This window comes from Chelonia mydas, chromosome 27 (genome assembly GCF_015237465.2).
Source record: "Chelonia mydas isolate rCheMyd1 chromosome 27, rCheMyd1.pri.v2, whole genome shotgun sequence".
NCBI classification, from domain to species: domain Eukaryota; kingdom Metazoa; phylum Chordata; order Testudines; family Cheloniidae; genus Chelonia; species Chelonia mydas.
In genome coordinates, this window is record NC_057860.1 from 1,358,611 (window position 1) to 1,371,100 (window position 12,490).

At 42.0% G+C, this 12,490-nt stretch overlaps 1 protein-coding gene across 6 annotated transcripts in view; it reads right to left on the bottom strand.

Moving 5' to 3' along the window:
* MYO1D (myosin ID) overlaps positions 1-12,490 on the bottom strand; it is a 356,514-nt gene that overhangs the window by 216,130 nt on the left and 127,894 nt on the right. For all 6 annotated transcript variants that reach the window (XM_037887148.2, XM_043536697.1, XM_043536696.1 and 3 more), the window contains exon 14: positions 7,934-8,066. In XM_037887148.2, the coding sequence (XP_037743076.1) occupies positions 7,934-8,066 (133 nt within the window). The remainder of the gene's footprint in view (positions 1-7,933; positions 8,067-12,490) is intronic.

Here is a 12,490-nt window from a genome sequence, read left to right on the forward strand (position 1 = left end):
TTCAGAGTAGCAGCCGTGTTAGTTTGTATTCGTAAAAAGAAAAAGGAGTATTTGTGGCACCTTAGAGACTAACAAATTTATTTGAGCATAAGCTTTCAGGAGCTACAGCTCACTTCATCGGATGCATTAATAATAATTAATAATAATAATAGGGCTCAGATTTTCCTAGATGTGATAGCTGATGGATTCCTTCATCAAGTAGTTGCTGAACCGACTAGAGGGGATGCCACTTTAGATTTGGTTTTGGTGAGTAGTGAGGACCTCATAGAAGAAATGGCTGTAGGGGACAATCTTGGTTCAAGTGATCATGAGCCACTTCAGTTCAAATGGAACGGAAAGACAAACAAAAATAAATCTGACTAGGGTTTTTGATTTCAAAAGGCCTGACTTTCAAAAATTAAGGAAATTAGTTAGGGAAGTGGATTGGACTGAAGAACTGATGGATCTAAAGGCAGAGGAGGCCTGGGATTACTTCAAGTCAGAGCTGCAGAAGCTATCGGAAGCCTGCATCCCAAGAAAGGGGAAAAAATTCATAGGCAGGAGTTGTAGACCAAGCTGGACGAGCAAGCATCTCAGAGAGATGATTAACAAAAAGCAGAAAGCCTACAATGAGTGGAAGATGGGAGGGATCAGCAAGGAAAGCTACCTTATTGAGGTCAGAACATGTAGGGATAAAGTGAGAAAGGCTAAAAGTCAAGTAGAGTTGGACCTTGCAAAGGGAATTAAAAGCAACAGTAAAAGGTTCTATAGCCATATCAATAAGAAGAAAACAAAGAAAGAAGAAGTGGAACCACTAAACACTGAGGATGGAGTGGAGATTAAGGATAATCTAGGCATGGCCCAATATCTAAACAAATACTTTGCCTCATTCTTTAATAAGGCTAATGAGGATCTTCAGGATAATGGTAGCATGACAAATGGGAAGGAGGATATGGAGGTAGATATTACCATATCTGAGGTAGAAGCGAAACTCGAACAGCTTAATAGGGCTAAATCAGGGGGCCCAGATAATCTTCATCCAAGAATATTAAAGGTATTGGCACATGAAATTGCAAGCCCATTAGCAAAAATTTTTAATGAATCTGTAAACTCAGGGGTTGTACCATATGATTGGAGAATTGCTAACATAGTTCCTATTTTTAAGAAAGGAAAAAAAAGTGATCCTGGTAACTACAGGCCTGTTAGTTTGACATCTGTAGTATGCAAGGTCTTGGAAAAAATTTTCACGGAAAATGTAGTTAAGGACATTGGGGTCAATGGTAAATGGGACAAAATACAACATGGTTTTACAAAAGGTATATCATGCAAACTAACCTGATCTCCTTCTTTGAGAAGGTAACAGATTCTTTAGACAAAGGAAATGCAGTGGATCTAATTTATCTCGATTTCAGTAAGGTGTTTGATACTGTGCCACATGGGGAATTATTAGTTAAATTGGAAAAGATGGGGATCAATATGAAAATCGAAAGGTGGATAAGGAATTGGTTAACAGGGAGACTACAGCGGGTCCTACTGAAAGGTAAACTGTCAGGCTGGAGGGAGGTTACCAGTGGAGTTCCTCAGGGATCGGTTTTGGGACCAATCTTATTTAATCTTTTTATTACTGACCTTGGCACAAAAAGTGAGAGCGTGCTAATAAAGTTTGCGGATGATACAAAGCTGGGAGGTATTGCCAATTTAGAGAGAGACCAGGATATCATACAGGGAGATCTGGATGACCTTGTAAACTGGAGTGATAGTAATAGGACGAAATTTAATAGTGAGAAGTGTAAGGTCATGCATTTAGGGATGAATAACAAGAATTTTAGTTATAAGCTGCGGACGCATCAGTTAGAAGTAACGGAGGAGGAGAAGGACTTTGGAGTATTGGTTGATCACAGGATGACTATGAGTCGCCAATGTGATATGGCCGTGAAAAAAGCTAATGCAGTCTTGGGATGCATTAGGCGAGGTATTTCCAGTAGAGATAAGGAGGTTTTAGTACCGGTTATACAAGGCACTGGTGAGACCTCACCTGGAATACTGTGTGCAGTTCTGGACTCCCATGTTTAAGAAGGATGAATTCAAACTGGAACAGGTACAGAGAAGGGCTACTAGGATGATCCGAGGAATGGAAAACCTGTCTTATGAAAGGAGACTCAAGGAGCTTGGATTGTTTAGCCTAACCAAAAAAAGGTTGAGAGGAGATATGATTGCTCTCTATAAATATATTAGAGGGATAAATACCAGAAAGGGAGAGGAATTATTTAAGCTCAGTAACACTGTGGACACAAGAACTAATGGATATAAACTGGTCATCGGGAAGTTTAGACTAGAAATTAGACGAAGGTTTCTAACCATCAGAGGAGTGAAGTTTTGGAATAGCCTTCCAAGGGAAGCAGTGGGGGCAAAAGACCTACCTGGCTTTAAGATTAAACTCGATAAGTTTATGGAGGAGATGGTATGATGGGATAATATGATTTTGGCAATTAATTGATCTTTAAATATTCATGGTAAATAGGCCCAATGGCCTGTGATGGGATGTTAGATGGGATGGAATCTGAGTTACTACAGAGAATTCTTTCCTGGGTATCTGGCTGGTGAATCTTGCCCATATGCTCAGGGTTCAGCTGATCACCATATTTGGGGTCAGGAAGGAATTTTCCTCCAGGGCAGATTGGAAGAGGCCCTGGAGGTTAGTCGTCTTCCTCTGTAGCATGGGGCACGGGTCGCTTGCTGGAGGATTCTCTGCTCCTTGAAGTCTTTAAACCATGATTTGAGGACTTCAATAGCTCAGACATAGGTGAGAGGTTTATCGCAGGAGTGGGTGGGTGAGACTCTGTGGCATGCATTGTGCAGGAAGTCAGACTAGATGATCATAATGGTCCCTTCTGACCTTAATATCTGTGAATCTACGTTTAGTCTATGGAAGAGAAGAATGAGGGGGGATTTGATAGCTGCTTTCAACTACCTGGGGGTGAGGGATAGTTCAGTGGTTTGAGCATTAGCCTGCTAAACCCAGGGTTGTGAGTTCAATCCTTGAGGGGGCCATTTAGGAAATTGGGGATTGGTCCTCTTTTTGGGGGGGAGGGATAGCTCAGTGGTTTGAGCATTGGCCTGCTAAACCCAGAGTTGTGAGTTCAATCCCTGAGGGGGCCATTTAGGGATCTGGGGCAAAAATTGGGGATTGGTCCTGCTTTGAGCAGGGGGTTGGACTAGATGACCTCCTGAGCTCCCTTCCAACCCTGATATTCTATGATTCTACCTGAAAGGGGGTTCCAAAGAGGATGGATCTAGACTATTCTCAGTGGTAGCAGATGACAGAACGAGGAGTAATGGTCTCAAGTTGCAGTGGGGGAGGTTTAGGTTGGATATTAGGAAAAACTTTTTCACTAGGAGGGTGGTGAAGCACTGGAATGGGTTACCTAGGGAGGTGGTGGAATCTCCTTCCTTAGAAGTTTTTAAGGTCAGGCTTGACAAAGCCCTGGCTGGGATGATTTAGTTGGGGATTGGTCCTGCTCTGAGCAGGGGGTTGGACTAGATGACCTCCTGAGGTCCCTTCCAACCCTGATATTCTATGATTCTACGACTGCACCACTGGCCTAGGCCCTTTACTGCTCCCCGGAGCCAGTGGCAGGTCCTTTCGGGGGGAGAAACTCCCCAAGGTCAAACTCTTTAGTGGGTCCGGAGTGGGCATAAGGCCTGAGCAGGGTCCTTTGCCCAGAGCCCCTTATTCGGTGTTGCCTTCTTAGTCTTTTTCTTTGGCACCGGTGATGGGGATCGGTGCCAGGAGGATCCCGGTGCCAGGGGTGCGCTACACACCAAAGTTGAAGCACTGGGTGCCGGCTCGGGCTGTGCTGCTGTAGTAGGAAGAGAACCTGAGACGTAAGCCCTTGTATCAGAGGCCTGGCATGAGGCAGGACCTGCTCACAGAATCTGGCAAGAACAGGACTGATACCGCAAACATACACATTCCTAAGAAGTGCTAGTCACAGAATACTCAAGCAAACACATCCCAATATCAAGGACAGTACAAAAACATTCCCCAAGGATAACAGGAACACACTGAACCCTCCTAAAAGATAAGGTCAGGATGACAGTATGTAATAAAGATGTTCTGATTGAACCACAAGGTGATAACTAGCCACATCAGAGGGCAGTGATTAACTATGTAAGAGGCAGTACTAACTTGTTTGTATCAGGGTATAAAGATGCATCTCAGAGGGAGTATCTTTGTCCAGCCGAGGAGGAAATGGAAGGTCCTGCCATTCACTGAGCTGCATCCATTGTCATGGGCATACATGTCTTTGTATTTTCAGAGTCTGCCAGGTGCTATTACATGCTTTGTCAACAATAAACCTGGCCTGGCGCCTTCGTACCTTAACGGATCTTGTGGTCACTGGGTGGTTTGCTCGAGGTTGTTGTGATGACTGACTGTGCAGAGCTGGGGCAGCACACAGAGAGAACACACATACACAGCCGAACATCTAACCACAGCCAGCTCTGAAGCAGGGCACAGAACAGCCTGCATCACGACAGCATTCTCTTTGTGTCCGCAGACAAAAGTTCTGGCAGATGCGATAGCACTCCTTGATATGGGTTTCCCCGAGGCACTGTAGAAAACTCTCTTATGGGTCACTAACAGGCATAGGTCTGTTACACAAAGAGCAGGGCTTGAAACCCGGAGACCAGGGCATGCCCTGCTAGGGACAAAGTCCCCTCTGGGACTTTATCTAACTAACACTTAATGGGTACTTAAGAACAAACTAACAACGATTAAACTATTTACAGGTAAAGCACAAGACTAAGCTAGATGAGAAACCGCCGACCATTTGCCAAGCAAGGGACAGAGGCGCTCCGACTGACCACCACAGGTGGTAAGAAGGAACTGAGAGGGTGCAGGGCCGGCGGTGCCTGTTACACCGCACCATGAGTGCGGCACTCCAGAGGGCGCCACAGCCGGCCCCACGGGTACCGCTAAGGCAAAAGTCTCCGACAGCCATGCACGTGGGCGCGCGCACACCTACAATGGAATAGACATGAGCAAGCACTCAAAGAACCAGACCATCCCTGACAGCTGTTTGTCCAACCTATTCTTAAAAACCTCCAGTGATGGCAATTCCACAACTTCTCTTACAAGCCTATTCCAGAGCTTAACTACCCTTATAATAGTTAGAAAGGGTTTCCTAATATCTAAACTAAGTCTTCCTTGCTCCAGATTAAGTCCATCACAGTACTTCTTGTCCTACCTCCAGGGGGCATGCAGAACAATTGATCAAAATCTTCTATAACAATGCGTTACATTTTCGCAAGACTAAACGTGCCCTGTGTTTAGAAATCACACCCCTGGAGAGGATATTATACCACTGTGGACAAGCCCTTAGATGGCTGAGCTAAATCTATGCAAAGCTCTCCATACAAATCCGCTTGGGACTAATAAATGGTACACAGGCTACTTCTAACAAACAAACAATGTTAATGTTTGCACAAGACTGGTATAATATAGAATCCAAAGCTGTTTAAAAAGAAAGGTCTGGAACAAAGACTCTTGAATATTTAATTAAGGTATAGTACAACAGCACTTAGATATGGTATTGTATTCTATAATTTCAGGTTCAGTCTTCATCAAACAAAGGTAAATAGAGAAGGCAAAAAAAAATTTAAACTGAAATATAGTGCAGCAAATAAATCCAAGTAGGTGATAAAACTGAAAACCACTAGTCAGTCCCAAGAGGGCTGCTTGCTGTGCCACATGGAGCAAAGATTATCTTGATCCTGCAAAGTTTTATGACCAGCCTTTTCCATAATGAGGAAGGACTAAAGTGATGGAGTAAACTCTGGCAGCAGCAACTTGGACTGTTAATAGGTTCCTGAGGGTCAGACTCATTGGTACTTTACAGGTTCTCAAACTGACTTGTTAAGGAATTGTATTTTAATTGCTGTGTTCAAGTTGTGTAACTAATCATCTTTATTGGTGGGGAGCAGGGCTATCATGCGTCTCAAGGCTAATAAAGCCACAGAGACACTCCTAAAAACTAGCCTAATGTGATCTTAGTAGGATTAAAATGAAAGGTTTGCAAACCTCATTTTAGTAAGGCCCATGACATTCTCATAAACAAACCAGTGAAATGTGGTCTAGATCAGTGGTTCTCAAACTAGGGCCGCCGCTTGTTCAGGGAAAGCCCCTGGCGGGCCAGGCCAGTTTGTTTACCTGCCGCGTCCGCAGGTTTGGCCAATCGCAGCTCCCACTGGCCACGGTTCACCGCCTCGGGCCAATGGGGGCTGTGGGAAGTGGTGCGGGCCAAGGGATGTGCTGGTCACTCTTCCTGCAGCCCCCATTGGGCTGGAGCGGCGAACCGCAGCCAGTGGGAGAGCAATTGTCCGAACCTGCGGATGCGGCAGGTAAACAAACCGGCCCGGCCTGCCAGGGACTTTCCTTGAACAAGCGGCGGCACTAGTTTGAGAACGACTGGTCTAGATAAAAAGAAAAGGAGGACTTGTGTCACCTTAGAGACTAAAATTTATTTGAGCACAAGCTTTCGTGAGCTACAGCTGACTTCATCGGATGCATTCTGAATGCATCCGATGAAGTGAGCTGTAGCTCACGAAAGCTTATGCTCAAATTTGTTAGTCTCTAAGGTGCCACAAGTCCTCCTTTTCTTTTTGCGGATACAGACTAACACGGCTGCTACTCTGAAAACTGGTGTAGATGACATTACTATAAATTACAACTGGTTGAAAATCCACACTCAAAGAGTAGTGTTTCACTGTCAAACTGGGAAAGGGTATCTAGTGGGGTCCCACAGAGGTCAGTCCTGGGTCCAGTACTATTCAATATTTTTATTAATGACCTGGATAATGGAGTGGAGAGTGTGCTTATAAAATTTACAGATAACACCAAGCTGGGAGGGGTTGTAAGCACTTTGGAGGACAGGATTAGCATTTAAAACAACCTTGACAAATTAGAGAATGGGTCTGAATGCAACAAGATGAAATTCAATAAAATGAAAAGTATTTCACTTAGGAAGGAAAAGTCAAATGCATAACTACAAAATGAGAATAACTCGATAGGTGGACGTACTGCTGAAAAGGACCTGGGGGTTACAGTGGATCACAAATTGAATATGAGTGAACCATGTGATACAGTTGAAAAAAAAGGCTAATAATTCTGGGGTATATTAACAGGAGTGTCGTACGTAAGACGCAGGAGGTAACTGCTCTATTTAATACTGGTGAGGCCTTGGCTGAGTACTGTGTCCAATTCTGGGTACCATACTTTAGCCTTCAAAAGCTAATGAATTTTGACTTGGGATGGATTTCAAAGGATAACCTAAAAGTTAGATCCATCTTCCATTATTCTAAGTGTGTGAATATATTTTAGCAGCTTCCAAGGTCGCTTGTCCCCTTATTTGAGAACAGTCACCCTTCACTATTCCTGTCAACATACTATAAATCTCCCTGGTATCAATCATTGCCAGACGCCGATACATTCTAAATGCTCTCTCAACCACACAACGCAACAGTATCCTGATGCTCAAGTGCTGCACTGCAGTATCCGCATTCTGACTTCTGCCACTAGCCTGAATGTCTCGACCTAGGGCTGCATTTTCCAAGCCAACTACATTTCAGGTGAGAACCACCTCCCCTTTCCCCACTTTGCTTCCACACACGTCACGCCTTGTATTGGAAGACAAATTAAAAAAAAGAGGATACTTCTCAGCATTACACTCCATAAACGTCAAGAGTTTGCTAAAGGCAAGGAGTATTTGCTTAGTGTAATAAGAACTACTTATGACTGGTGTCCTCTATAACGGGACTTCAACTGGAGGCAAAAATAATATGACAGATAAACTTGGAACTCTAAACCAGGAAAGGCACAGACACACTGCAGAGAGGATCCACACATCTCTATAATCCAAAGTCAGAACTTATTTTGAGACAGTCAGATCATTACCTTAGATGCCAGGTTGTCTACTAGTGCAATCATGGAGTTCTTAAAAAGGGTAGCAGCAGTCAAGGGTCGCTTGGTCACTTCTGTGATACTCAATTTACCTTCAGGCCACATCATCTTCAACACAGGATTGGAGCTAGAAGGCCAGAGTTAGAGGAAGCAGTTTGTTTACTTATGAAGATTCTAACAAGGTGTCAGTGGCAGTAACTAATTTTTCAGTGCTCTAAATTAGACAATTAACTTCTGGGTCAGAGACTGATGGCAATCCCAGTTCTTTTGACAGATTGGCTAAGACAATACATCAGTTTGGTGCTGCAAAACTCTATTGTTTATTAGTTAATTAATTTACAGTACAAGGTCATTACTGAATACACTGGTAGTATGGCAAGCACACATTCTCCTAGCTAGATAATAGTAGACTAGAAAGTGGTTTTGAGAGATTTCCTCTTTATAGTCATTAGTCTAGCCAGCATAAATATGTGCATAAAAGAGGGCCCAAAATTAAGATCAGTAACCTAAGAAATTAATATGAAACACTGCATAATCCACCCCTTCCTTTAAGATGCATAGTATTTTATTCCAAACTAATATATCCTGCACAAGTGATACTTTTATTGAAAATAAAGCCAAAAACATTCCAAACCAATTTTAAACTTTAACCTACGTTACTCAATCAGAAATACAGGGTAAAAATAAACAAAGTCACAGTTAAATTCATGCCTTTAACAAGACTGATCCATAGCTGATCCATCGGGGGCATTATAAAAGGGAGCTGTGGGAGAGGAAAGTACAGGTGGTTGTCTTGGAGAGATCTTTTCTACCTCACAAGCAAGACAAGATAAACAGACGATAATGGATGTAAACTGCTGCTGGGTAAGTGGAGTAAAGTAGAAGGTTTGGGTTCATGGAACATTGGGCCCACTTCTTTGGGGAGATGAGGCTGTTTGGTTTGGAAAGCCTCCACCTCAGCAGCAGGAGAAGCAACACTCCTGGTGACAGATTAGCTTGACTAGTTGGCTGGGCATTAAACTAGCAACAAAAAGAAGAAGCTATTAAAGAGTAACCATTACAAATATAAACAAGTCATACTCAAGGCATCATGAATAAAAAGAATCAAGAAGTTAAGGGACACAGAGAAAAAAAAATTTTAACCGCCTATATATATGGATGCGAGGAGGAATCAGAAATGCTGGTTTATGAAAAAATTTGACATAATTGGTATTACTGAAATCTCAGAGGAGTCACATGATCAGTAAGTTAAAAACCATAACAGACAACCTATTTACGCAGAACAGAGTGGGCAGAAAAGGGGTGCCATTACCATCTTCAGAGATAGACACTTCAGAAGCGATAGACCTGGAATGCTTATGAATCAATGTACAGTATCAACTGATAAGTCACAACATGGAGTATTGGTCTGGGGTCTATAATAGATGAATAGGACAGAAAACAGGATGAACAATTCCTTAAAATATAGATCTATAATGTGTAGAAAGAAAAGCAGCATTATCCTGGGGGATTTCAGTCAGAGGGACACATGCTGCAGTCTCATGCTGCCATTAGTAAAGCATCCTATGAGTTTCTAAGAATTATAGATAATTTTCTAGCACAGGAAGTATTACACCCATCTAAAGGTAACTTTATATTTTAACCTCTTTCTGATGGATAAAGATGACTGATACGTAAAAATTAGTTGTTGCTTATATGGAATGATTGGCTACATTCATGTGCCAACAGAATACAGCCCAAACCAGTGATATATATTTGACACTATAAAAAGGGCCACTCTCTCAAAGCTTGAAAACAAGAAAAACTGTGGGTAGAAAAACAAACAAAAACACAGTTGTGCAAAAATAAAGTATTCTTAGACAACTGCTGACTTAGGTGCCAAAAACACTCAATTCCAGACGCTAAAGGCTTCTTCAGTTAAAAATCCTATTAAAATATTCATAAAAACAGAAAAGGAGAAGCTGAGAGCAATGATTATAAATAATTAATTATAAAATGCAGACAATTAGTAAAGGTAGAAAAGGTACCAACGAAAAAATCTGTGGCTAGTAGGGCCAGAACAGTAAGAAATTATATTTAAAAAATCAGGAACAACAAAAAATCCAAGCAGTAGTATAGGTCCATTATTAGACAGAAATGACACAGTTGTTAATAATGAGGTAGAAAAAACAGAAGTGCTCATTAATATTTCTCTCCTGTGTTTGGAAACAAGCTAGAAGATGGAGTCACATCTTACAGTGAAAATGAAATGCTTTCTATTCTAACAGTAAATGGGCAAGGTGTTAAACAGCATCTACCAAAGTTAAACATTTTAAATCTGTAAGGCCAGATAACTTAGAACATAAGAATGGCCCTAGTGGGTCAGACCAAAGGTCCATCTAGCCCAGTATCCTGTCTTCCAACAGTGGCCCCAGAGGGAATGAACAGAACAGGGAATCATCAAGTGATCCATCCCCTGTCACCCATTCCCAACTTCTGGCAAACAGAGGCTAGGGACACCATTCCTGCCCATCCTGGCTTATAGCCATTGATGGATTTATCCTCCATGAATTTATCTAGTTCTTTTTTCAACCCTGTTATAGTCTTGGCCTTCACAACATCCTCTGGCAAAGAGTTCCACAGGTTGACTGTGCGTTGTGTGAAGAAATACTTCCTTTTGTTTGTTTTAAACCTGGTGCCTATTCATTTCATTTGGTGACCCCTAGTTCTTGTGTTATGAGAAGTAGTAAACAACACTTCCTTATCTACTTTCTCTACACCAGGCATGATTTTATGGACCTCAATCATCTTTCTCCTTAGCCGTCTCTTTTCCAAGCTGAAAAGTCCCAGTTTTATTAATCTCTCCTCATACGGAAGCCATTCCATACTCCTAATCGTTTTTGCTGCCCTTTTCTGAACCTTTTCCAATATATCTTTTTTGAGATGGGGCGCACATCTGCACACAGTATTCAAGATGTGGGCGTACCATGGATTTATATAGAGGCAACATGATATTTTCTGTCCTATTATCGATCCCCTTCTTAATTATTCCCAGAATTCTGTTCGCTTTTTTGACTGCCGCTGCACATTGAGTGGATGTTTTCAGAGAACGATCCACATTGACTCCAAGATCTCTTTCTTGAGTGGTAACAGCTAAGTTAGACCCCCATCATTTTATATGTATAGTTGGGATTATTCTTTCCAATGTGCATTACTTTGCATTTATCAACATTAAATTTCATCTGCAATTTTGTTGCCCAGTCATCCAGTTTTGAGAGACCCTTTTGTAGCTCTTCGCAGTCTGCCTAGGTCTTAACTATCTTTAGCAATTTTGTATCATCTGCAAATTTTGCCACCTCACTGTTTACCCTTTTTTCCAGATCATTTATGAATATGTTGAATGGGACTGGGCCCAGAACAGACCCCTGGGGGACACCAACATTTACCTCTCTCCATTCTGAAAACTGACCATTTATACCTACCCTTTGTTTCTTATCTTTAACCAGTTACCAATCCATGAGAGCACCTTCCCTCTTATCCCGTGGCAGCTTACTTTGTGTAAGAGCCTTTGGTGAGGGACCTTGTCAAAGGCTTTCTGAAAATCTAAGTATACTATATTCACTGGATCCCCTTGGTCCACATGCTTGTTGACCCCCTCAAAGAATTCTAGTGGATTGGTGAGGCATGATTTCCTTTTACTAAAACCATGTTGACTCTTCCTCAACAGATTATGTTCATCTATATGTCTGACAATATTATTCATCACATCTTTAAGGAATTGGCAGATGAGCTCTCTGAGAGACTTTTGTTATTTGACAAATCTTGGAATATTGGGGAAGTTGCAGAGGACTGGAAAAAAGCTAATGTATCAGTATTTAAAACAGGCAAATAGGATGACCCAGGTAACCACAGGTTGGTTAGCCTGACTTTGACTGTGGGCAAAATCACGGGAAGGCAGAGGATATGGGATGCACTCAGTAAGAATGGCAGAATAACTGATGCACATCAACATGGTTTTATGGAAAACGTGTCTTGTGAAACTAACTTGGTACCATGGTTTGATAAGATTACAAGTTTGGCTGACAAAGGTAACTGTGTTGAAATATATATGACATTCTGATTAAAAACTGACATTATACAGAATCAATGTAGCACATTTAATGAATTAAAACTAACTGGCAGATGCCAGAAAAATTATAAATGGAGACTCCATCAATGGGGCTGCTTCCAGTAGAGTCCCACCGAAGTTGTTTTGGGGCTAAATGCTATTCAATAGTTATCAGTGATTCAAAAGAAAATATTAAATCATTTCTGGCAAGTTAGCAAAGGACATATATACTGGGGGAATGGTAAATGATGAGAACGTGTCCGCTGTACAGAGTGACTTGGATCACCTGGTAAGTTGGGTTCAAGCATGCATTTTAATACAGCCGAATAGATGGGATGGGGGACTGGATCCTGGAAAGCAGCACCTCTGGAAGGGGCTTAGAATCATGGTGGATAATCAACTGAACATGAACTTCTACTGTAGCTTGGCAGTTGAGGTAGCTAATGTGATCCTTTGATGTATAA